The 27,615-nt window shown below is 35.8% G+C and overlaps 1 protein-coding gene across 7 annotated transcripts in view; it reads right to left on the bottom strand.

The window, feature by feature from the left end:
- ATP8A1 (ATPase phospholipid transporting 8A1) overlaps positions 1–27,615 on the bottom strand; it is a 214,387-nt gene that overhangs the window by 126,600 nt on the left and 60,172 nt on the right. For 3 of the 7 annotated variants that reach the window (XM_033105824.1, XM_033105820.1, XM_033105826.1), the window contains 8 exons: positions 23,848–23,917; positions 22,017–22,144; positions 17,595–17,706; positions 16,080–16,245; positions 14,215–14,342; positions 11,665–11,742; positions 10,638–10,726; positions 4,874–4,918 (listed from right to left, as the gene is read on the bottom strand). In XM_033105824.1, coding sequence (XP_032961715.1) covers positions 4,874–4,918; positions 10,638–10,726; positions 11,665–11,742; positions 14,215–14,342; positions 16,080–16,245; positions 17,595–17,706; positions 22,017–22,144; positions 23,848–23,917 — 816 coding nt within the window. Of the gene's footprint in view, positions 1–4,873; positions 4,919–10,637; positions 10,727–11,664; positions 11,743–14,214; positions 14,343–16,079; positions 16,246–17,594; positions 17,707–22,016; positions 22,145–23,847; positions 23,918–26,487; positions 26,562–27,615 lie in introns of all 7 variants that reach the window. The other 4 variants (XM_033105822.1, XM_033105821.1, XM_033105825.1 and 1 more) reach the window with 2 other exon arrangements.

The following is a 27,615-nucleotide window of genomic DNA, read 5'->3' as shown; positions in this document are numbered from 1 at the left end:
ATACATAATTCAAAAAACAAAACAAGTAGATAAATCTGACTGCATAAAGCTACGTTTCTGTAGAGCAAAAACTACTGCAAAGTTAAAAGCCAAACAACAAACTGGGAAAAATGATTTCCAACTAATATATGGAGGGTTCATTTCCAGAAAATAAAAGGAACTAATAAGAAATCAATAAGAAAAAAAAATCAACAATGCAGTGGAACAGTGATATAAAAACACAGTTCATAGACAAGAAAATACAATTGGCCTTAAAAATAAGTTCAGCCTAATCCTTTGTGAAAGAAATGAAATTGAAATGTGACAGAAATAAAGTTTGACAGAAATAAAGTTTGACAACTCTGTGCGGTTGTGATTATGGAAAAAGTTAAATATTATCACTGGTAAGAAGGAAAATTGGTTCAACTTCTAACAAGGGCAATTGGGCAATTTCTATCAACCTTTAAAATGCATGTATCCTTTGATCCAGTAATTCCAGTTCTAGGAATTTATACTAGTCATCTAGCTGGTGCAAAATGCTATGCATACAAATTCATTCGTTGCAGTTCATTTTTAATAGCAAAAGATTAGAAATAACCTAATTCTATCTGGTATGCTGCTTAAAGAATTGTGTTACATCCACACAACTGAATACGATACCAAAAAATGGTTAGATCTTCATGAAATACGGACAAATCTCAAAGATGCACTGTCAGAAGAAAAACTGATAAACTGTGCAGTATGCTTCACTTTCTGTAACAATATGAGAGAAAAAAATCCATGCATGTATAGATCTGGAAAGACACATTTGAAATTGCTTACCCTGGCTTCCTTTGGGAGGGGAAATGGAGGGCTCTAAGACAGGAAAGGGAGGAAAACCTCTCCCTCCTTACACCCTTTGAATTTGTAACATGATAATGCATTATGAACTTAAAAAATAAATCAAAATGAAAAATAAAAAAACAAGAACAAAATCCATGTCAGCCACCTGAAATAAATGATACACCTTACATGTAAACTAAACGTACACATTATACACACTACACACATGCACACACAGGAAGACAATAGGCCGTGTGATTGCGAAGCACTGTCTTTTCAAAGGATCTGTACCTCCGCTTTTAAATGGTTCTACTGGTTCCGAATCAAAATTCCTTAAAGGAAGACTTAAATATTTAGAAATAAATTTGTTATTCAGAGTCAGGTCTGGTCAAGTTCAAGAATATGAACAAGTGATTGAATCCAATAATATTTCTGTTGGACACTGGTTTTAACCAAAGAAATGAGACCTGCTTTTCGTGTGGCTCATAGTATTTCCGAAGGCAATTACAGAACAGGAGTTCCAAAACATTCTCTGAAACAGCTGCTTCATTGGAATAAATAAATTACCTGTCAAATTGCTTTGAAGACTAACACTAATTTGGATGCATTAGATCTCATTATTATGCAGTCACACCTGGAGGAATGTTTTAGCGAGCCTAGCTGCTACAGCAAAATAAAGAAATACCAATCATTCCATATGTAATTGTATACCAGAATGAAATGAGAAAATAAATAAATCAGAAAATAGTACTATCCACTAATATTAAAATACTAAAAGTCACGGTGAAATGGTTAAACACAGAACACTTTAAGGTAATCCTTCTAGAGAATCACCCTCACTAGTAGTATTAACTTAAAAGGCAAAAAACTATCAGAAAGAATAATGTGGAACTATTTCTTAAATAGTTAAGAAAAACAAATATGTTATCTGGAATATGCTTTAAAATAATAGTGAGGGAAAGATACCGATTAATAGAAATTGATATTGTTTGTTATTGAAGTGAGTGGATGGGTACAGCTGTCTACTTTTGTTTGTGCTTGAAATTTTCCACAATAAACATGAGAAAAAGAAAAATCTGGTTATGGAAATATACAATTTTGGAAAATAATCGTGTCTTAGGGCAACATGGATGCTGAGAATAGCAAATTTTTTCCTCCAGTGGTAGATTTTTAATAGAAAGAATTAATCTGTAAGGTTATGTTAGTTATTGTACTTGGAAATGACAAGAACACCATGCCAATTTTGGAGTAAGCTGGAAAATGATTTTATTTCTCTCAACTATTTATATTAATATATTCAAGCGAGTAGAGCTATAGCCATCATCCAATTATCTTTAATGTCAAGAGAGTATGCTTGAAAGAGTATAATACATTACGGGTTTGCCTTCAAATTCAACTAAATGTAAAATAACCTACATACATTCAAGTGTTATTTTGTGTTTTTTTAACTTGACATTCACTGTGGTGAATACGGTTCAAGTAGGGCAGCAAAACATACACAGGACACAGGTTTTATATACAGAATTCAATGAACTTCACACTGCAAAGTGAAGCTTCCGACAGAAGGGAATGAACTTTCAGATTTTGGACATACAGTCATCACACTCTCTAATTTACCCCTGCAGACCAGCAGCATGAAGATGTGGTCAGGTGCCCGGAGCACAGGATTCACCCAGGCTCACACTTGTGATACTGGTTTCATTGACAACATGAAACCAATTGGAGGAAATTGGGGGGATGTCAACTTTGTGAATGTGCAAAGTTGTCCCCCAACCCCGTGCTAACTTTTCTCACGTCAGTTAACTTTTACCTCCTTTTGTTACCTTAACAAAACAAGAAAGAAACAAAGAAAAACTAAAATAACATAGAGTAAAGATATCTTATGCTCTAAAAGCATATATCCTCCAAAGTTCTTTAAAGTCTGTAGGATGAAATGTGAGCAGCACCTACCTTAGAACCAGCCTGAACACGGTGTTAACTCTGGCTTCCATGTTTACTGGCTGTATGCTTTGGGGCAAGTTACTTACTAGCTTCTTTGCCTAAATTTCACCAACTTTAAAATAGTCATGTCAATCACGACTCCTCAAATACGTCATGAGAGACAGCAGAGCTAAGACTCTCTGTGAGCTTACTATATCGAACACTCTTCTAAGCCCTGTAAGAACAGATCTCGCTGCATCTTCACAACCTCCCTCTGATGTCCACATTCTACCAGATGAGAACAGGCAGGCAGAGAGATTAGGCAATTTGTTCAAAGGCACCAGAAGGATCAAGGATGTGAACTTGTGTGGTCAGAATTCAAAGTCCGCTTCCTTGACCACTGCACAGGTCTCAGGACACAACAGAAGCTCAAAAAATATCTATTCCTTCATCTTTGCAGGTCTACAGTCCTACTATTCGACAGATGGGGAATCCAAGCAGCTATTTGAAATAAAGCTCACTATATTATAAAGGGGGCAAAAGCCTTCCCTAGTGTTTATTCTTAAAAATATCATTAATATTTAAGTTAACATGTAACTGCAAGTGGAATTGTACAATTTATGAAGACGCTGACATTTTTTAAATTGGAGTTAACTTGTTTAGAGTATCCAATATCAAATTTTTCAACAGGGTGTTTTACAAAAGGAACTTATTAAGCTAGATAAAATAACATTCTCTTCACAACAATGATAAAAGTCATGAAACAAACTCTGTCAAAAGTAGGATATTTTAAATGACCCGAGTAAACCAACAATTTTTACCATTTCCATTGTATCTTAATAAAAATATGGTAAAGGCAATTTCCTTCTCTTAAGAATAAATAAATTTTCTTAGAAAAATGTGTATTAATTCTACATTAATGAGTAGTGTTTAAAATGAGAATTATCTTAATGCCATAGAAAAGTAACAAATAAAAAAGATATAGTCAAAATTTTAGCTATATTCTCAAAGGATTAAATAAAAAGGAATAGCTACATCATTAAATTTGAATTATCCACCAACAGTAAGATACTTTGGCACATTTAAAAAAAATATTAAAAATCATTCAGTTGTCTGTAGGTGTTAAAATGCTTGACACTCTAAGCAATGAGCTTAAATGTGATGACCCATCAATTGTCACATGAACCAAACAGCTCGCTGTCTCTGTCAGTAACTCTAGGTATCATGTGGTTTACTGCAAATTGTTATCAAATCTCCAGTTTGTTGAAATAAAACCTAAGTTGAAAAATATTAAATGTCATTGGACTTCCATGCATATTGGAAATGTGGCTTAACCATGAAACACATATGTAACTCAAAAATAAAAATGTCACCACTTTATAAAGCCACAATGTTTTCTACAGTCACCAGCTTTAAAAGAATCTGTTTTCTGAAATTTCATTTGCCACCAAATCATGATGAATTATAAAAATATCAAAATAAACTTCTACTATTCTAAATGAAAATGTAAATCCACAGAGGGGGAGTTTTACAATAAAAGGAACCCAAACTCCCAAAAGTATTAAAATTAAACATAAAATTCCATCTTTAATAATTCTAAAGTTAATTATACTCCAGTTAACTCTAGTGCTTGGCAGCATAGTCTTCCAACACCTGTTCCAGGCATTTCATCAAAAAAAAAAAAAAGTTCATTTTCTAGCTCCCAAACAGAGTTAGTGAATTAATGAAAAGAAATGTAAAGGAAATTTCCGCTGCTTGGGGAAGTTTCAGTGGCATCTTTTTGTAGTTCTTTTTGTAGCGGCAGAAGGTGGCAGTGCTGAGCTAAATAATTCAAAGCTTCCGGAGTTTTAACTGAAATCGTAGGTGTCCATAGCCCAGGGATGGAACCCAGTAGATCATTACAGACTTAATTATTGATACATAATGTGAAACTTTGAGAAGCCTAACTTTTAAAGCTTGATAAAATGACTAAAGGTCATTCCATAGGAAATCAAGGATAGTCAATGAATTTCAGCAGCTGCCTACTTTACAGCACTGTTGCCCTAGCCGATCAGTAATGCTTTTTCTCAAAAGTAGTGAATGTGTCTAACAAAACAGGACAATGTAAACCTTTTAAAGGAATCAATGAGACAGAAAGCTCCATGCAGCTTACCATTCATCAGGAGAGCAGGCATAATCCTCAGGTTCAGGGACATGGCTTCAGAAAGCAAGAGGAGGGACAGAAAGAGAGGAAAAATCATCACAGAAAGGCTGGAAACAAAAGTGTGAATATGGGAAGTACTAAAAGATAGATCTCTAAAAGTTAAGAAAATGAACTCCTAGTTGATTCTGAAAGAATGACTGTTAGTATAGTAAGCAGAATGATGAGTTATGGTAACTAAACAGGTTTACAAAGTTATTCTATAACTGGATAGCCAACTTGCCTCTTCACCATGAAATTTACTGAAATTATGCACAGACTTCAGTGTTCAGTAGGAAATATTTGAACTTAGCAGTTTAAAAATAAGCAAAAGCCAATAGAAAATCAATCACATATTGCATAATCAGAACAAAGTGTTTTAATGAAACAATCATGCTAATACCTAGGAACAAATTATCACACAGATACAATTTGCCAAATATATTTTAGAAGTAAATTTGACTGCCATGAGGTGACGGTTCTTTAAGCAGGTATTTAAAGTAAAATTACATTTCCATAATTAAATGGAACCACATTTTAAGATGAACTGAGATTCAAAAGTTTTCACTTAAACCATAATGCAGTTATTAAACCATTTGCCATCTCAAACAGAAAATACATTTGTCAATACCTTAATTTCATTCACTAGCTCACTAAGAAAGTTTGATTGATGCACAGCTTTAATTTTAACCAGCCAATCATGTATTCATCAGAAGTGGCCCATAATACACGACAGAGCAGATTTTCTTTTATGTATGCATGTAGGTATTTATTAAATTTCTTTTTTATTGTTCATTTTTTCCAGCTTTATTCAGACATAACTGACATATCACACTGTGTAAGTTTAAGTGTGTTGATTTGATACATGTATATATTGCAAAAATGATTACCGCCTTAATGTTAGCTAACACCTCCATCACACCACATAATTACCATTTCTTTTTGTGTGGTTGAAAACATTTACGATCTATTCTTTTAGCAACTAGAGCAGATTTTCTTATCTCCCATTTCTTTCATTATATATGTCCATTCAATATTTTTCCTTTTAATTAAATATATTATAGGTAAATTTAAAAAAATGCAGAGTTCAGTACAAATGTAGAATCATTGTTATTTTTGACAGCTGTACAATTGACTTCATTGGGATCCTTTCATTCCTTAGGTAACCACTCTCTTTACCTTTCCACCGAACTGGCCATAATATGGGCCCCATCTTTCCAAGGCACCTGTCTAGCTCCAAAGCACTGAACTGCCTCTAGTGCACTCCAACGACAATGATGGCAGTCCCTTTTACTCACGACTCTATCTCCTAACCCACTTTTGTAGATGCTTGAGAAGAAGGGCTAACCAAGCCCCTTATGGGCTGGACTCCCAGGAAGGGCAGTGGCAGGGCTTACAGCAATCAATTCTGATCAACATCAAGGATTGGACTCCAGCCCCCAGACTCTACAGGGGTGGGGGTGAGAGCTGGTGCTGCCAAGTTGCACTGGTGTTGTACAGCAGCCCCTGCTTCACAAACCAGGAGAAGGAAGGGGCACTGCTTCTCCAGTTCTGCAGCTAAAAACCACAGCGCTCACGGCTCAGAGTCCCTCACCCCAGTGTGGTCCAGCCCTGGCAGATGCTGAGTGCTATTCAGCATGATGAGCAGGCCACCCACACACCTGCTCCTGCTCCTGTCTGTATGAGTTTCTCAAGCAGCCCTGGGATGTGTGTCCTCCCTGTCTGGTTGTCTGCCTTTGTTGGCATGTCAGTGCTGTTAAATCTGCTTTTGGTAAGTTCTTCACTTAATCAAACGCATTCTTAGACATCAGCTCCAGTATCACTTCCTCAGAAGGCAGTTCCTGACCTCTGTAATTAGATCAACCCCAATCCCAGACTCACGTAGACCTTTGTACAGTGTTAGGATTTTATATTTGTCTGTATGTTACTTGATTAACATCTGTAACCCCCCTATTAGGTTCTAACTTGAGAAGGCGGGAACCACGATCATTCTGTTGATCATTATAGCCCCATCATCTAACGAAGTGCCCCATCCATACAAGACAAACATTTGCTGAGGTATGTAAATAAACAAGTAATGATGTTCATCCAGCTTTCGCCACCAGTCATAGTGAGTATTAAGGTAAGTCTGTTAGTTATAATTAGATTTGGGGCTAAGCATTATGGTAATTGTGAGGTTTCTCCTGGTCGGTCTCTTCCTGGTGTTAAAGAAGTAGCTGATCCTTTCAGTAACCATAATGCTAAAAAAATATATTGTCATGTAAAGCTATTCACCTACTGTATTCATATATAAAGGTTTCTTCCAAAACCATTCATTTTTCAATTAAAGGGAAAATGTCTATGAAATGTTTTTAATACTGATTAAATGATTTGTCTACACAAAAAGCACTGTTTAGTTTGCTTAAAAGAATTTTTTTTTTTTTTTTTGAACTTTAGAGATTGTATCATGTTTAGTCTTGCCCAACTCATCAGGTCATTCAAACAGTAAGGTCTAAATAATTGACAAAGATGGTACTCGTGATTGTAGCTTAGAATACTCACTATGTATATTGAGAATCCCAGCCACCGAACATAAAAGCCTCCTTATCTATTCCTCGCTTTGAAGTCACTACAATAAAACTGATTTATTCCCTATAGGAAACAATTTGCTAAAATGATACTTTAATTGTTTAACAGTATATCTAGTTTGTAATAGTTAAATTTATAAATGACATCACAATTCATTTACATTTAACTGAAAAATGATCTACTAAAACACTCTAATGAATTTAAGCATGGTGGCATCTCTGATACAAAGTTGATCTCTACAAAGTAATTACCATCGGTCAGTGTGTGCAAATCTTTTTATTTCATTGCCCACCATGAATCCAATTTGGGGCAAATGTTATATGAAATGAGAGAAAATTGACCAAGACTAAAAAGCATCAAGTGTTAAATAGTATCTTCTTACAAACCTGTGGAATACACAGAACTAGGCAAAGATTATATGATCAAACTTGTCCCTCAAAGTGATAGAAGTCCAGAGAACTCACCTTTGACTCTACTTAGGGTAAAAGTAGGTTTTATCTTACTTCTTACAAATTCTTAAAAAGCACCAGCTCTGAAATTATAGCCCCAAAGGCATTTATTAGTATGAGAAAATTTGTGTTATTCTCCTTGTTTTGTCACTTCCTGGGGGGATAAACACCATGCTTTCTTCTGCTGGAGCTAGAAGTGCACCTATCTAATGGTTCCCCATATTAAACAAGTGTTAAAAACACCGCTGTGGGGCAAATGGAATAGTGACAGCCTGTTATTTCCCTGTCTGGATTCCTATAACCCAAGGAAATTCCCACAGAGAGGTGGCTGATGGTAATTACTTTTTCCTGTGGAGTTTGGCAGAATTAAGTAATAGTGGTGTGCCTTCTACTGTAAACACCTGAGCAGTCTGAAGTTTGACGGTTTCTCCAAAGCCTTCCTATGTTAACAACTCTACAATGCTGACAATCCAAGTGTTCATCAGGATGTTTGGGGTGAGGATGTTGATTAAAAACTCATTCAGGGTTAAGGATCCTACATAAAAGCACACCCACAACCTACACATGATTATTGGAAGCATTTTAACAACAAGCTCCACTCAACAAGGCTCTGGCATTCTTAGAAGCATGATACAGCATCCAAAGGAGAACCATAGTTCCATTTATATAGTTAAAATTTGCAAACAAAGGAACGTTATTGTTATTTTTTTTAGTTTCTAAATACATTAGAATTTTATATCTGGGAGAAAAAAAGAACCTTAAAGATCATCTGGTCTCACTACCCTCATTTTAAAGGGTTTGGAATATTTGAAAGGAATTGTCTAGGGTTGCATGGTGAATTAGTGCCAAAGCTGTGACTAGAACTCATGTCTTATGATTACACCTCAACATTAACAAAGGTCATTTTCTCAAGAGGAAATCTGTTTCACTGGAAACTTAATCTAAATGAGGACAATTCTTAACTCCTAATACTACTTTGATATTTACTAGTCTCAAACCCATGTTACCATGATACAGTTGTTATTGACAATATCACCAATAGATACAGGAAGAACATTGCTCTTGAAAACTACTGCTTGCAAGTATTTAAGGACTTACCCAAAAATAAGAAAAAAACCCAGATAAAATGCAGGAGAAAAGACCAGCTAGGTATCATTCCAGCTTTCTGTTCTGGTAAGTTTACAATCAGGAATCTCACTAATTTGAAGAACTTGCTTATTCAATTAGAAATGAGACGAAATAAAAAAGGATGTCAATTATTAAAAGCGATCGCTCTTAAAAAAATCACATTTATGAATGAATGCAGAATTTGTGTAAAAACAAACCTCTATAACTATAAATCTGTCAGCAGGTATAATGCCACAAACTCTAGAATCACAACAGGACTTTCCTTTTCCCATCTGGGATAATGTGGGTCGAATACACATGATGTCACAAAGTATGGCTGTACCTCTCCTGCTCCAGCAGCTGACTAAACAGTGAGGTCTGTAGCAGTTTTGGGGTTGGAGCGAGGAGTGGCTCTTCTGTCTAAGGGAATTAGATCTTCAGACAAAGAGGAAAGATGAACAATCGCACTCTGCCCTGCAAATTGTCAGGATGCTTCTCACACGAACAGCCTGTCTTTACAATGTGAAAAAGCCATTCAATCAAATGTCTTTTTAGCTTCATTTACACAGTTTGAAGCCGTTTTTAGTCACACTCTCTGCTAACCCGAAGAACAAGTATATCTGCCTCCATCTATTTCTCTTTGTAGACAGTGAGTGTAGGAGTCATCATATGCTTTTAGAATTTTTTACCAAATGGTTCCTTAAAATTTTAACTAAGGCATTCTCAGAATTCAATATACTATTTTTATACTAGCTTAGTGCCTGGAGACAGAGTGTGAGTGGGGAAGAGTGGGGATAGGCCAGAAAACCCAAAAGCAAGCTCCGTTGCTTGTCTGGCTAAGGGACAGATATTTACCAGTCTCACTTGTAGATAAAAATGGGTGGAAAATTTGGTAACAGATGACTGTCAATCAACCAGGAGGGTGTTTCACCTTCTGATCATGTTTTCTTAGGAAAGGCAGAAGTTAATTTTTTCACCTTACCCTACAAAGTATCTAAAAAGAAAAAGCTTCTGAACAGTTTTGGCAGGCATACCTCGATGTAAGAATACATAAGTGCCCAATAGCACATTCTATGGGACAATAACAGACAGATTAAATGTTTTGATGATACTCATTACCCCCGGATTTGATTTAAGAGTTTCATGTCCCTATTTCCTTCCTGTCATCCAGTATTGAAACTGTTCTGTGACTGCAAAGAGGAAAGATGATAAAAGACAAAAACGAATCAAAGGGACAACTATCAGAGAAACAGCAATGTTTTCACTTGAAAAGTGCCCACGGACAGTCTGCATGTTCCCATCACATGCAAGCTCTAACTTAGAGGGAAGGTAGAGGGAAGTGTATTTGAACCTTATTACCAGAGCCAGATGGAGACCTTTGACAGCTCTAAACACGGAAATACTACAGGGCAGAGCCCCGACCTCATAGGTAAATCCAAATGAAAAGCAATACTTCCATATAAAATGCAACACATACATGTATGCTGAAATTAAAACAGTTGCTTTCTAGATTAAAAAAATAATCTCCCCTAAAAGAACTCTCAAAATGTACCAAACTGTTAGCACTACTTAAATGTGTATTTCATACTCTAATTAAAGGAAGGGAAACTCACCCATAAGCAACTCCAGCTATGGTGCACTTCTTAAACTGCATGACGTTGCATGTCAGAGTACCAGTTTTGTCAGAAAATATGTATTTTACCTAAAAAAAGTTTGAAGTTTCTCATTAAAATTTCAGAAGTAATTTTATGTCAGTCTCTTACAGAGGGGGGAAAACTCCTTATTCTTTTTATCAATGTTGTTACATAGTAGGGGCACAAAGAATACTATTAATTGACTACTTTCTGCACATTATTATGTTCAACTATATTTTTTAGTATTTCAGCAATGAATCACTTCATACATGAACACTGAAGATGATCAAGATATTAGAAGAACTAGTCATATGGAAATCTGTCTTAATATAGTCTGAATTACCACTAGAAAGAGCTATTACTGCTACCTAACATTCAAACATCTATCGGCATTTTCCACATAACAAACAATTATAGAATTGGCAATAGCTTCTGCAATTAACTTTATACAACATTTGAATTGACAAGCAAAAGAATAATTCTGGTCCAAATGTTTCTTGAAAAATAAGAGCAAATAGCAATGTTATAAAAAAAAATCTTTTCTCAGCTAGTATGTATAAATGGATTACAAATATACACATATATGTGAATGCTGTATGAATTATAAATCTAAAATTCCTGTTTGACTACTATTATACTTCGACTCATAAAACTTCATTGATCAATTTAATTTTTTCTTCCTTTGTGGTCAAAACCTATGAACAATTTTAATACTAAAGGTTTATAACTCAAAAACAGCCAATACTTGACTACTAATCAGATTATATACTGAAGTATATCCCTCAGTGTAATACCTTATCAGAGAGCAAAATATGCTTTAAATAATGTTTTTAAAACTTCATTCACTAAAAATGAAACTGGTAGGTATGTACTAACCTGTATTTATGCTGATTATTCAAATAATGGAAAATTAGGAGCTGTCAATTTGTACGAAGTTGCCACATACAGCAGAAATTACAACAAATTTGACTTCCACTTCAATATCTCAACAAGCAATTTCACCTACCTGGCCAAGTTCCTCATTCAGATTAGATGTTCGAGCCATAGCAGCAGTGTCTGTGGGTTCATAGTGCATGTCAAGATCCTTTAAAAAAAATATGTAAAATAAATCATTGAATACAACTGGTAATAAGAGATAGAGTGAAATTTTATTTTAAGTGGTGAGCTATATTCCCATCCCTATCCCATTTCAGTTGATTTCCCTGAAAAGCACAGAACACAAACTATTATATTTCACAGTAAAAGCAGAACAGTATGGTAGTTAGAGTACATCACTGGAATCAGGTGATGCTGGTTTACTATCATTTCACCATTTCCTAGCTATTGGCCCTACTGTAAGGATGGATTAAGATTATGTATACAAAATGCTTCCTGTGGTGTCTGACACAATCTAAGTGCTTCCTGCTAAGTGCTAAAATAACAGCAACTACATACTGCTCAAATAATGAAAACTTCAAACCCCTGGAAAAATTACCTAAGGGATCCTACTGGGCTGTACTTTCTTGGTTAAGTTTCTGACATTGTATATACTTGAAAACAAAATGAACGCATTCTCAAAACCCAAACAGAAATGTATAGTTTTTGTACTAACGTGTACTTGCTTTGCATCCAGAATTATGAAGTTTGACTAGTAATACTTTAAAAATTAATATTTCCTATAGGAGCACATTTTATTGAGAAGTCAGGGTTTATTGGTTTTCACATGTCACATGGAAAGGCCCAATCTGATCTCTTCCACATCTGTATTTCAGACTGATCAATAGCATTATCAATTCTGGAATAGGCTGTTGAGTTGTAGGGGCCATGTTTTATAGTAAATACCTGGGTGAGATTCCGAGAGGAGCGACTGGAATGGGGATTAGGTCGGAAAGTCATGTCAAATGCAGAACAGAACGAGATAGAAGGTATTTTGTTGGGAGGAACGGATGTGATAGAAGAATAGGCATGACAGTCGAGTTCAAATAGTTTACAAGGCTACCATTTGGAAACAAGATTAGACATTTTCATGAAAGATCTACTGGGCAGAACCAGCATCAAGGGGAGGCAGTTGCTAATTTCACTTCCATATAAGGAAGAAGCTGCCTGGTAGAGGAAGATCTCTTCTGTCAGGAGTGTTATAAAATAGCTGTATATTAGAAAGGTGGTTGAAAAGTATAAGCCGGCTGGGTTCATACAATACTAAAATTATATAATTATTTAAAGCCGACATTATTTTGAAAATCCAAATAAAAAATAGTAAAGTGATTGACGAGCTATTGGATTTTCACAATGAGTTACCTTATTATTTCTTATTATAAGTGGGAAACAGTCAATAAATTTTAATTGTATTTATATGAATTTTTATTGCACAATTTTCCAGTAACATCTCCTGCATGAAACGAGCTCCACTTGCAGCTCATTTTAGATTTCTAAATTATACTGATTTTTTACCAATGAATTAAGAGACTGACAGTTGAAGTGGATCATTTACCACGGGAAGATAATGAGTTACATAAGTATCATCTGTTATATTTTTTAAAATCCTAACACTGTTCATATTGAAAAACTTTTTAAAGTGATTTATAAAGAGACACCAAGGGATCACTGCATAAATTATATAACAGTCTAACCATTATGCTGTACACCTGAAACTAATGTAAAGTAATACTGAATGTCAACTGTAACTGAAAAAAAAATAAAAAAGGAACATCAAAAGATAATACCAAAATTCCTCAAAATAAAAGACAAATTAAACTTTCAGGGAGATTAGGCCTGAAGATTTATTTAATTTACATAAATTCATTAATTTTAACTTTGGTAAAAATAAAACTGAGGCTAAGCAACATGTTTTATAAACAAAACATTTAGGAAACAGATGTCCAGCACATTTTCCCAAGATTAAAAAAAATATTTTTAAAAAATTAAGAAAAATTCAAGCATAGCTGAAATTGTTTACAGTGTGGTAAAATAAACTACCTAGATGTATAAAACATGATAGACAGCCTGGTTGTTCCTAGTGAATACACTATAATTTTTATAGTGCTCAATTGTTTATGAAGCTGTCTACTATGTTGTGAAATTACTTTGGTCTATATAACCATGTTGAGATGCAGGTAAAACAGGTTTTATCGTTTCTATATGAGTGTCCAAAAAAGTATGTGTCAAAGAAGTCAAGTGGCTTAGCAAAGTTCACACAGCTAGTAAATTATAGAATTAGAACTACAGTCCGGATATTTTAACTCCAAACTCGATGGTTCTCCTTTTCCCCAAGACCACTAAAAAACCCAAAATAGGTTTCCTGACCTGCAGACCTATTTTCCTCAGGGATGTCTGGTCTATAAACTTGTTTTTTACCATTTCTATGTAGGATGCTGAGATGAGATGTTGTTACTGATTTTACATGTCAAATGAATTTGTTATAATTATACTAGGCTCTAAAATATTTTGCAATGTCATCTTGCAGGTAAGGTATAATTAAGGTATAATTTTTTTTCCCTGAGAGGTCAAAAAACTGTATCAGGAAAAAAAAAGATAAAACGTATGTCTAGAGTGATAAAAAAGAATAATTCATATTTACCCAGTTTATGAAGTATGCCTGTGTAAATTTCACCACTTCTAATGTAACCAACAAGCTGATAGGAATGAGATTGTTGAAAAGGATGATGAAGGTCAAGAAATTCAGCCCAAAATTATTAGCACCACCATCTGTTGGGGGAGGTAAAAGGAAAGTCAATAAGAGTTTTATGTATTTTATTTTGTATCAACCAGAACTTTAAGCATAACAAAATTTTTCCGTATTATACAGCATCTCTACATAGTTTGGGAGGAACATGATGCTGATAACATATCCTTATTCTCAAATACATTTTTAAAGATGGAATAGCATCATTTATACACAATATGATGGTAATCCTAATAAGAACTGCACAATGGTACCAAAAGTGAAAGTACTATCAGTATTACTAATTCTGCTCCAGACACAAAGTTTAGAGATATCAGGGACAAGACTGAGGGTTTATAAATGTAAAATCTAAATTGGGCAGAATCATTTTTATAAAAATTCTTGAAAAGCATTTCCATTTTAAAGCATGCCTGGAAAGCAAACAAAGCAACAGCAGCAAAACTAACCCAACTAGCAAAAACAACATAGAGCTGGACCCCAGGTAAATTCAGCCCTAAGTAAATTATACTTTTCCTTTTCAATAATTAAAACAAAACAGCTATCCTAAACATACTGTAAAGTATAGGAAGACACAAACTGATGGTAGTCGTAATAGTTCTAATGTTGAAATAGTCAATCAATGACTGTAAAATATACCTTGGAATAGGTACAAAGCTAAATCAATATACATATATATATATAAATCAATATATACATAAACTGAAAAAATCAATTTTGCTGTAAGAGTTTACTAGAATTTGTTTTCACATTTTTGAAAATTAAGTATTTATTGGTTAAGTACTCATCAAAAGGCAATGCACTTCCCAGAAATATTTAGGGGTGGTACATTAGTCCCACAATAGTACAAGGATAAATGCTCCAAAAAGAAACTATTTAATAGCACTCTGTCGTGCGGGGCAGCCTGCGGGGTCTCAGCTCCCGCTCCCCACACAAGAACGCAGGACATGGTGAGGCCAAAAAGGAACACCCACGGAGCCATAAGTAGGGGAGTCACACCACTATACTCTCGCTGGCAGCTGGGTTGGAGACACAGGAACCAGGAGCCACACAATTCTCAACCCTCACTGTGCCGCTTGCAGGCTCAGCCACCATCTTCTTGCTGGCCCCCATTTGCTGCTAGCGTAGCCATGGCAGTTATATTAGTGCCCAATGGCTCACTGGTTACAGCTGACGGCCAACTAGCCACAGCTGATGGCCATTTGATCGCAGTCGATGGCCATTTACTACCTGAGCCAGCACCTTTCTATGTGAGGCCGAGAGCCTGGAAACTGCTTTTTGGGGCTCTGTTCCCACACACTTGCCCTAAGACAAGCTGACCATTAACACAGAACTCACTGCATTCATGAGTTCAAATGAAAGCCATTCAATTTAAACATTATATAAACATGTAAACTACTTTTGGTTCTTTAAATATCCTCAATCTGCTTTCTTTACCAGATAGTTATAGAACTACCTGTGTTAAAATATCTTTAAACACTAAATTAGTAACATTAATTAAAATAGCATTAATAAAATAACATTTTACATTACTATGGAGTGAGTGCTCATTATATTTTTAAGAATTCTGACATTTTAGAGATTCTAACATTTTACTTACTTTCACTGGAAACTGCATTGAAAAATAAAGATTAAATGCCCAGTTATCTTGGCAACTAGATTTTTTTTTTTAGAAGTAATAGGAAATTCCAAGAGCTGCTATGAAACAAATACATGTTTTAATGAAAGAAAAAAAAAATGTGACTAAGAACTTCAATGCTTACAGTGTAGATTGAGATACCAGTCCTTTCCAGAATGCTTTCGATTCCAAATGGCTGAGCCCACAGAACAGACAAGGGACATGGCAATTAAGATACAAAACAAAATCAAAATTTGTACATTTGTAATCCGTTCCACATTTGAGAGTTTAAGTGGTGGACTTGTTGAATTCTGTAAAAAGAAAGAAGATGAGTAATAAGAAATGTGTACAAATGATTTAGTAATGTTTATCTAGCATTTTGATGAAGATGACAAAGTCACAACTCAAAATCTAGACATGGACAGATACCTGAAAGTTATACAGATAACATAATAAGCTGTCAAAGGTTAACTACCTCTTTTTCTAAAGGCTACTATGTCACCTAAGCCTTTTTCGAGGATGTAAAATAATAATGAGAGAAAGACATAAAAAGATTTTTTTTCTTTGTAAACATAGATTTTTGCAGTCTGGCAGGTAAGATGAACAGTGTTTTACTTGACTACTTAAGCAAACAGTAGACTAGAAGCTTCTAGTTTAGTGAGCATTTTAGCTCAGGGAGACAGACAAAAAGACGGCCTATCCGCCCAGAGACCTGGAAATTCCAAAGTATGAAGGCAACATTTAAAAAAATTCTGGTTTCCAGACTTCTGGTGGCATTTAGTAATTGCACAGCAGCAATCTAAGCAGTCTTGGCTATAAAGAAGAAGAACAGTAAGTGTCCTCAGCTGTATATCATGATAAGAAATGATTATGCTAGATGTGTGCTAACCAAGGCATCCACAGGACAGAGAATTCAATCTGTCATAATCAATAGAAAGTGAGGGCTCGTAAAATTTACAGGATGGTTAGGAGTAGAATCATTGGTAGCAGTCCTGCTTGCCTGTTGATGACATCTTGGTGCCTTTACAACGAGCAAAGTTACCAGCCCTTACAGCAGATTTTCATGCAGTATCTTAAAACTGAATCTAACCACTGAACATTGATTATATTACCACACCAATCTAACCACTGAACACTGATTACGTTATAACATAGAGAAGGGACATGCGTAAACATGACGAGTGGCTAGGATTAAAGCTGATTAAAGATGGCCTAACTAACATCATACTGCTGAGGAAAAATGGTCAACATTTGATTCACAAGCTTTTCTTTGAATTTTATGAGAAAATGAAAATAAGTCCTAAAATTTGATTATTGTATTAAAATAAAATTATAAGACACACACTTGAATGCAGAGCACTCACTGTTACACAGACAACTTGAATCAGTCACTGCAACAGTTAGTAAATGTTGCCTCTGCCCCAATATACAAAGTCATTGCGAGGTCAACGCACTGGGCGATGGCTGGTGAAACTTGCCAGTCTTGTGTGCAGTCACTGCCGGCCCTCTCAGCAAACAATGAAATTCTGGATGTCTAAAGTGGGGCTCAGGAATCTGTGACAGATGGTCTGTTATGTTTGGGACTACTGCACTGCCAGCTACAAAGAGCCCATGTTCAAAAGATTCAGGTCCAAGAGGTTTTCATAGATAAAAATCCCACCTGCATCAGCTTGGTGTCATGTCCAGTGTAGACAACTATTCCATGAACCCACTGTGTATTTCTCAGCTGAGCGCCTCGAAGAAGAATCTGATCTGCTCCCAGGGGAACAGTGCTATGACAAATTATGTTGACATTAGAAATGACATTTTCTAAAATGCTTAAGAATTTGACAGGCATTGTATAGTTCCAAAACGGTTCTGTTATTAAAATAACCCTTCTTACATGTACCACATTTTTAGGAAAGTAATTTTCTTACCAAGAAGAATAATTTTCTTACAGAAGAACAGCTGGAGAGAAACGTTTTAGTTGCTTCTCCTTAACGTCAAACCAGCCATTTCCCACAATTTCGCTATCTAGAATAGTAGACAATGTTTTGGAATTCAGAGGCTAATTCTCAAGCCTATTTAAGGCTTTTCCCGATTTAGTAAGTCCATTTAGGATTCCGAGATTCTTGGAAGTGCTGACGTTAGGAGATCTGCTCCCCTCCCCCACCTTCCTTTAAATTAAATAGCTTTGTGCATACCGTGTTTCCCTGAAAATAAGACCTACCCCATAAACAAGCCCCAGTTAAGATCGTCAGCCAGATGGATGCATTTATTACGTTATGACGATGTTCCAGAAGAAGATGGCATAACTGTATTTGAATAAATGTAGATTGTCGTACTTGAAAAAATAAAACATCCTCTGAAAATACGCCCAAATGTGTCTTTTGGAGCAAAAATTAACATAAGACTCGGTCTTATTTTTCGGGAAACACGGTAATAAATATTAAAAAAACACGCAAGTTAAGATAAACACACAGGATGGGTGAAATGTCTAACTATTACATTGTTTTGTATACCTGTAACTAATAAAAATTAATGAATTAAGAAAAGATAAACATACAGATCTCACCATACACTTGCCATCTCTGTCCTCCAAAGATAAGCCCCTGTATTTAAAATCTCTAGGCCATTCATTTTATTATATTTGACAATCAGTTCTCCAAGAACTGTAAAAAATGTCCAATAAATGGTAATAAGTCTTAAGCACTTCAGTGAAATGAAAGCAAATTGAGGCTATCCATTTCATATAATTTAAACCACATTTTTCATGACTAAAGGTCAGTTTGTTGCAAGGCTATATGCTAGGGTAGACAGTGGGCTGCCATAACCTCACACAGAGGTATCAGAAGGGTACAAGCTATCACAGCTATAGTGGGACTCTTGATGGAAATGTACTACCCCGAATGTAATGGCTCAAGGATTCCTATCACAAAGTCTTCGTTATAATAAGGACAAAAAGCAAAAAAGAAATGACAAATATGAAGAAAAATACAATAAAAAATAACTTCTGGAAAAAGAAGGAAACAATTTCCCCAAGAGAAGTCTCCAGACAAAAAAATTTCTTTGTCAGTGGAGGCATGTGAGACTGAGCTTTCATTTCTGGTGGGCTTTTATGTCCAGTAAAAGGCTTCCTTCAGGAACTACACAAATAGCACCGGTTCCAGTGAAATCAATCCAGATGACTAGGTAATAACAGCACCTAAAGCCTTCCATTTAAATGAGTAAAACCTTAGGAAACAATATATTCCAATTTAGGAAAAGAAAACAGCAACCATAACTCATATTTTTATGCATAACAGGATACCTTTCAGACCTATCTGGAAGGGAACCCCTCCTGTGTACGTCTCAAGATTTGGGGTGCACTTCAGAGTTGGAGGGGCTTCCGGCCTAAAGCAGGTTTCTAAGAAGTTCTTGGGAAGCTGCTGCTCTATGCTCTGGGGCACATATATGTCACCTCATCATCTGTAGTGTAGATTGATTGGAATTAGGTGTAAACTCTTCAAAAGCAAAAAATACTACTTTTCAATTACAAGGACTCAGCGAGTGTTAGTTATTATTAGTTTTCATCACAGCTGGAATTCCAAAGCTTCTGGCATTAGACAAAGACCCTCATCCTTAATAGAGTCAACATACGCTCATTCAAAGGGGCTCCAAGAGCTCTGGGAAATCACAGTGAAAATCAAATGTGCTACAAACAGAAAGGTACTGACAATGTATTTCTACCTTTCATATAAATTAAAGCATATTATATAAATTCTGTCTGTACCCTAAATCTTGGCACAATTATACACAGATTCTCTTTCACTGCATGGATTTGCTTGGCATCAGTTTGCTAGGGAACTGATACGAAATGGAAGCTGGCCATTTAGGAATGTCAGACTATAGAAACTTGTATAAATGGCCCAATCTATCATTAGTCTATAACCATATGTTCATGGGAAGATCACTCTGCACAAGTCATGTTTTAGAATAAAATATAATTACTTCAAAAATCACAGGAAAGCTTTTGGTAGATCTGAATGAGGATGACAGTTCAGGGTATATTTCAAATGTCCTTCAGAATTCAAATTTCGTAATAATGCAATTACAAAATAATGGAAGCACTGATAATCTCTCAGGGTGGTGGGTTGCACTCACGCGTTTAGTTAGCCACTTACAAATGCCTGGTAGATAAGGTACACTGTAAAGTAGGGGAGGCAGGGAAAAAGGGAGGGTAGGGCAAGAGGAAGGAGAAGGGAGGCTGGAAAGACCCACCATTCCTGCCAGGTGCTGCCCCATTTCTTTGCCCACTTTGCAACACAACTCCTTGAAAAACTTGTCTATGCAGCAAGTCCTCGAATAATGTCACTTCATTCAAGGTGGTTCTGTTATAATGTTAATGAGATGCCCTCAGAAGCTAACTCTTGTTTACATCAATTAGCCTACCATAAAATTGGTTTCATTACACGTCATTTTGCTTAAAGTTGTAGAACCTATCGATGATATAAGTGAGGACTTACTGTATTTGCTATTTTGAACTCCTTCCATTATCTCAAACTCACTCTTATTGGGCTCTACCGGTTCTAACTGAGCTCAAGGATCTTCAGGAAATAGAGATCCACCTGGCAGTTCTCAGCCTGGTTGCACTTGACCGTCATAACACCCACTTTAGTCCCTCCATGTGCATTAGCAGCTTCTTCATGCTCTCTCGGTTTTCGTCCTACCAAGGTGGTGTCAGTCCCTTCTTCTCCCTTTTTCCCCAACCTTAATGGTGGAGTCTTAGGACAGTCCTTGGGGTTCTTTACCTTTCGCCCTTAGGGTTTCTTCCACTCTTTGGCTTTAAATATCTAAAGCCACTTGCCAAGTACTCCCAAATGTACTTCATGAACCTGGACTTCTATCTCAAACTCCAGGCTTATATATTCAACTGCTTCCTTGACATCTCTATTTGGACATCACAAATTTGTTAATTCCAAACTGAACTGCTGATATTCCTCCCTCAAAACTCTCCACTGGATCCCCATTTCACTCAGAGCAACACACAATGACCTACAAAACCTTGCGTGGTCTGGCCCACGGTTCTCTCTTGGCCTTTCTGTTACTGTCTTCCTAGGTCATTCCACTCCGACCGCATTGTCCTCCCTGTAATTCCACAATTACTCCAGGCACTTTCCCACTTACAGATGATATAACGATATAACTAACAACTTAGCGTCACTATTCTTTCTGTCTGGTATCCTCTCCCTCCAGATAACCAAATGGCTGACCTCTTCATCTCCAAATCACCTTGGCTCAAATGTTACCTTCTGAATGAGGCCAACTGTGACCACCTTAACTAAAAGTGCTTCCCTCCCTAGTCTCTCCTTTCTCCTGGGTGACTTTTTTCCAAAACATTTTACACTTTCTAACATAGTGTAGACTTTTCTTATTTATCACTTTATTGTTTGCCTGTTTGCCCTTCCCTAATTGCAAGAAAGTAAGCTCATGAGGGCAGGCATGTTTATCTGCTTTGTTTGTTGCTGTCTCCTTAACATCTCTAACTGGCCTAGGCGCTTACTAAGTACTGTTTGAGTGGACCGAGGGGAGAAGCAGCAAAAAGAACAGGAGGGAGGGGGGAGATGGGAAAAGGGCAGGAAGCATGTAACAGCAAAAGATGAATATAAATGATAACATGGCCTAGCAAATGCATATGCAATTATGCAGAGACGACAGGAAGAGTTTATCCAGTACAATGGACTCCTTTGGGGCAGAGTCTGAACTCCTTGAGGTATTGAGAGATGACAGGAAAGGACCCAGGCCATGGACTGCACAGCTAGGCCTATAACGGAAGGATTCTGGCCAAAAAGTAAGCCATTAAGCAATGCCAGAAGCCTGTCATATACCTGAAAACATCAAACTGCCAGGTTGGCAGAACCCTGGAGAAGTGTTCAGCGATACCTATTGTGTTAATTAAGCTCTAGTATTTTCACAAAAGGACTTTGGGTAGAAGTAATACAGTAGTGCTTAAGAAAAAGATTCTGAGTGCTCAGATTTAAAGCACAAGAAAGTATTATGTACCCGATCAGCAATACACGGTGACACAGTGAATGCTGTTGTTATGAAGACAGATTTTACATACCCGTGTCCATCAAGCCTTATGTTTCCGACAAAATCGTAGAGATGTCTGTTTGGACTTTCACACTCGATCCTGCCAGAAATTCTCATCAAACTGTCAATGTCTTTTATTTCTGATGTTATTGGTAAGCCCTGTTTAGAAATGTTGAGATAAGCAAAGAGTGTATTAAATACATTGTCTGTGGGAGGGAGGGGGGTATTCTGAATTCATCCAGGCTTATGATCTAAGAGACCCCACTATTTTATGAGCAATTCTCTCCGTTATATAATACTCTCTTTGTCAAATCACAATTAAGGGATACCTTCTTCTCCACTTGAACACAGGTTTTAGCACAAAAATAGGGTAGCTTTTGCGAAAGTTCCAAAATACATGAGACTACAAATTAGTCTGAAAATATATTTTGAAATAAGTCATTCAAGAATTGTTTGCTTCCAAAAACAAATATTTAGCATTATACAGTGTGAATCTGCTGAATCTCAGAAAGTGGCTGAGAAATGAATAGGAGCGATGTTTCAAGAGCGTCGTTATGTTTCTGTCCTTTTAGTCCATTGAAAAGAAAAACTCCAAAATAGTTCTCCCCTCCAGCCAACTAGAGCTGCCTGGAACAGCACAGGCCCTGCTTCCTGTGGCAGCCTGAATTCAGATGCTCTGTGATGACCTACTTGTGTCACATCCCCATTCTCCTACATGTCATTCTCACCACTCACCTAGAGCCCAAGAGAATAGAGTCATGCGTCACTTAAGGATGTCTTGATCAACGACTGACGGCCTGTGACGGTGGTTCCATAAGGTTATAATGAAGCTGAAAAATTCCTACTGTCTACTGATATCATAGCTGTCTTAACGTCATCATGCAACACATTAGTCACATGTGTGTGGTGGTGATGCCGGTGCTAAAGAAATCTACTGTGTGCTGCCTGCCAGTCATATCAAAGTATAGCACATACAATTATGTACAGTACATAATACTTAATAATAATAAATGACTATATTACTGGTTTATGTATTCACCATGCTATACTTTTTGTTGTACTCTTTGTATTTACAGACAAAAAAGTTTGCTGTAAAACCTATGCCATGTTAGGCCGGCAGCAGCCTCATACATGTCGTGTTTATTGCATCATTTTTTCTTGTGCTTAATTTAATCTTATGTTGTTCTGTACAGTAATGTGCTGTACAGGCTTGTAGCCTAGCAGCAATAGGCTACACCATACAGCCTAGGTGTGCTGTGGGCTGTACCATCTAGGTGTATATAAGTGCACTCCATGCGTTAGCACAACGATGAAATCGTCTCAAGACGCATTTCTCAGAACGCATTCCGGTGGTTAGGTGCCACATTTTTTTGAAGTCCCTTTAAAATTTTAAAAGATAAAATCCTTACAGTTGCTTTCTGCTAGGGATGGTAGGAGAAGTTAAGTACAAAAATCTATGCTGTTCCCTGAGATTAGTGAGACTTTTAGAATAGCAATGGAAGCTACATCTTTTCAATATGGTAAAGCCTAATAATTTGGGTCAGGTGAATAAGTAAGCTAACACATATCAAAGCACTTAGAATTAATTACTACTATTATTATCATCAGAGTGTTGGCTACTGCATAAAATATTAAAAATGTTACAAATAGTATGTCTACGATGGATCATATTTAATCAGATAAATAAGTCTGAGTCTTCTATGCTACTTAATGATACCAATAATAAAACCTCTTCCTCGTGGCTCAATGAGAAAATATCTGCAATTGGATATAATTACTTCAACTCAAGACAGTAAGAAATAAAGGTCCTGATTCCATGTAATAAAATAGCAACAATTACATAACCATGTATTAAATCTTACCTGTCTAATTTTCAAGTTTGTTTCACCATCTAAGTTGGATGTTTCAATGTAGCACATGGCCTGGGGCTCACTATTGTTTGAAATTGAAAAGCAAAAAGATTCAGTGGGGGAAGGAAAGCATAATAATAACTTATTTAAATAGTCAGACTCGCTGAAGCCTTTCGTTCTAAACAAAGCTTTAATTGCCTAGTTTCTTGATGATTTTCATTCTAACTGCAAAATGCTATGGAGCGAACCCATGCAGGACAACTCATGGATCAGCTTTTCAGCCAGAAGGACCCAAAAGCAATTTCCTGACAACAATCAGTGTAGATCTTCAAGATACTGTAAATGATTAAATTTGCCAAATTACACTTAAATTGTTCATCCATATAGACACAACATAGACTGAATCTGAAGTGTAAAACAGTTTTGTGTCCAGGTTTATCTTTAGCTCAAAAATATCAAGTGAGAGTTCATGCTCATAGCCCACATGTAAATTGGTTAAGGAAAGTGGTTGATTAGAAAATTCCAGATTGCCGCTTCTAAAAACTTGCATTTACTATCCTTTTAAAAAAAGATGAATAGGATCATATGAACCAAAATATTTAAATTTTAAGGCTACTTTTTAAAGACTGTATGAACAGATTTTACAATGAAAGTAGATATACACTTTTCTTCCCATATTTTTCCTGCTCCTGTTCTATTTCTTAAAGTTGCTGCGGAGATTCTTGTGGCAGCAAAAGTTAAAACTAAAAACAGCTGACTTGGCTATACTGCTCCTTGACCTGAATCTAGAAGATCTACTTTATTGGTCCTCACTACAGTGTTTTAGTAAAGTTTGGTGTGCAGTAGCTGGTATAAGAGTTCTGTGTTCTCCACTTCTTTTCACAGGTACTGTTCCTGGACCATCTAAATTCTGCTGCTTCACATGCTAACTTTACTTGCCCTTGTAGACAAGTGAGTCCAACATTATAAGCTGATCCTCAACTATAAGGAGAAGCATTTTGAAGTTAAACTAATCTTATTAGCACTCAGTTATATAATAAGCCTAATTAACATCATGTAAGTAATTAGGAATGTAATCTCTGGTTACATGTGTATTCAAAGTTGGAAAGAAAGAAATTTGTTAAGTTACAAACACTTGGAATTTTCTAATCAACGTCCAATTTGTACATGTGCAAAACAGACTATCCGAGTTTCAGAAATGGGCATGTGGCTTAGTTTTGTGGCCTGAAGATGTGTGAAAATTACTAAAACAAATGGTCATTGATCAACTATTTTGCAGATTCATTTTAAATTAACTTTGCAAGTTCTTCAATTTACTCCATGGGCTATTTTTTTTAATATCATAAAAGCTGATACTTTTTCCTAACTGGAGTTTTTCAATATTTATATTTTCACTCTATCAATCATTGAAAGTTGTATTTTTCCTTACTGTTGTCACAACAGTAATTTCACTCTGGCAATTGCTCCCAATTTGTAATTTACTTATGTATACATTTGAAACATAAATGTTTGTAAAATTATAAAACACATCTAATAATACAGAAGCATGATGACAAACAAATGCTAAATGAACAATGATGATTCCATATTTTGGCAGTAACACGCATCCACGTTTTACTTTACACATCCAAGGCCATTCTCATATTAAATGAGAATAACATTAATATTCTAATTCTATTTCTATCTTTTTTCATAAAGCAACTTTTCTAGGACTTTAAATGGCAAGGAACTTAGAAAGTTAAATGGCTGACGTCTATTTCAATTGGGGCAAATAATATATGCATCCAAAATCAGAACATACTTAATCCCTTAAGACAGCTGTTAGTGAAGCAGTTCTTAACAGTGCTATGAAAAGGCAGCAAGATGTCTCAGATAAGGAATCATGCTAGATAATAAATATTTTGGCAAATTATGAGGACATCCAAAACACAAACTACAGTCAGAGAGGCAAAGCAAGCTTTTTGATTAGTAGGTGGAAAAATGAAACAAGATGCATTTCACAATACAGACACCAGTAGACAGCTGAAATTTATCACAGGAACGTGCACTTTGTCACTAGTTACAAGTGGGATAAAAATTGATCCCAAAGCATGCGGTACAAAAATGTACAACATCGAGCTTTGTGCAGGGGGTCCTCTGTAAACCCTATACAAGCCCAAATTACAGTCATGATTGCTGAAGGGATTCTATAGAACTTATAAACAATTCCAAATATAAGAATAAGACACACGTTTAAAATCTTAGAAATTTCTCAATAACTTTGTTTCGTGTAAACCTTAACATTGTTCAAAACAACATCCTGGAGAGGTATTAAATCAAGCCTTAGTATTTAGGCATGTTGTTAAATGTGAATATATATTAATGATGCATAGGAAATAAAATCTACCTTTACGGGCATGCCTCAGGGGCTCCTACTGGTAACAATAGGAGCTCAATCTGCCCAGTGAAGGGACGAACATCATCCAATATTATATTCATAAAAGGCCTTTAAAACATCTGTGAAATGTCCATCACCAAGAAGTGTAAAAAAGTTTTCCTTTAAAGTGTTTTAAAGGAAGAAACATAGAACTCGACCATCTTTGGGTTTAACTGGTCTCTGGTGTAGGGTGAGGACCCACATACACATATCCTGTACGACTCAGCAATTCTAACCTTGAGGACAGGCTGATGAGATCTGCTGGGAGATGTTCCCCATTGGTCACTTTGACTATTTCCCCCACTGCCACCTACAAGTCCCAGTTTAAAATAATTAAAATGGAAAAAAAAAAAATGAATGACAGAGAAAAAAACAAACAAATGGACAAAGGAGACAGAAAGTTTGAAATTATTATAGAAAATAATACATGTTAATAAAAATGTCTAATGCCAATTTTTTCAAAATTTATTTTGATCAGGTCTAAAGGCACAAGAAAACATGGAATATTTAAGGATGACTTATTTGTTTTAAGCCCAATTTTCAATTTTTAATGCAGAAACTTTTGATATTTAAAAGTTTACTCACAAGCATATCTTATATTAAATAAAAAGATATTTTTATAGAGAGCTACTTTATCTTAAAAATTTCTCTGTCTCTAATTCCTCACTCTCATGCCATCTATTCTATATCCACTCCTACCCAAGAAGAAAAGAAATAATTGTGGAAACTACTTTTTAGGCTTTTGAAAAACAAATTGTACTATACCATAGTAAACTCTATAAGTACACCAAAAATATGATTTAAAATTTTCTGATTCCAAAATCTTTCAAAGTTAATTACATAAATATCTTATTAATGCTAACGCAAAGCTGCAAAGACATGGATCTCAGGAAGTTAGAAGCCATAATTGCAGTCTTTTGAGTTATTTAATAATTAATAAAGTCTAAGGAATGCATTGTTTTGGAAAGGAAATCTTTTGCATCTGGGAAAAATTTTTCAAAGGTATAAAGTTGACAAGCCAAGAACCTGTTTGGACTTGAATTAATAGCTTGAGTTATTTTACTCTATACTTTTTAAACTCATATATATATTTGTTAGTTATATGCCAAAATTTCAGTTTCTTTATTTCAAAATGAAAATCAATTTAAAATAGTAATTTTCAAGCATGTTCATACCTTAATTTCAAACTACCTCAAAGAAGATGCGCTATCAGTAATTAATAATTGAAAAATATTTGGAAATTAAAATATTATAAACTGGTGTTTATTGCTTCTGCTAAATAGTGCTCATCTGCATATGAAAATCACCATGTACTTATTCTGATAGCAGAGAGTGTGGCATAATGAATATATTAAATTAGGAGT

This window comes from Rhinolophus ferrumequinum, chromosome 5 (assembly GCF_004115265.2).
Source record: "Rhinolophus ferrumequinum isolate MPI-CBG mRhiFer1 chromosome 5, mRhiFer1_v1.p, whole genome shotgun sequence".
Taxonomy (NCBI): domain Eukaryota; kingdom Metazoa; phylum Chordata; class Mammalia; order Chiroptera; family Rhinolophidae; genus Rhinolophus; species Rhinolophus ferrumequinum.
Note: the sequence above shows the minus strand (reverse complement) of the source record. Positions and strands in the feature narration are given on the sequence as shown.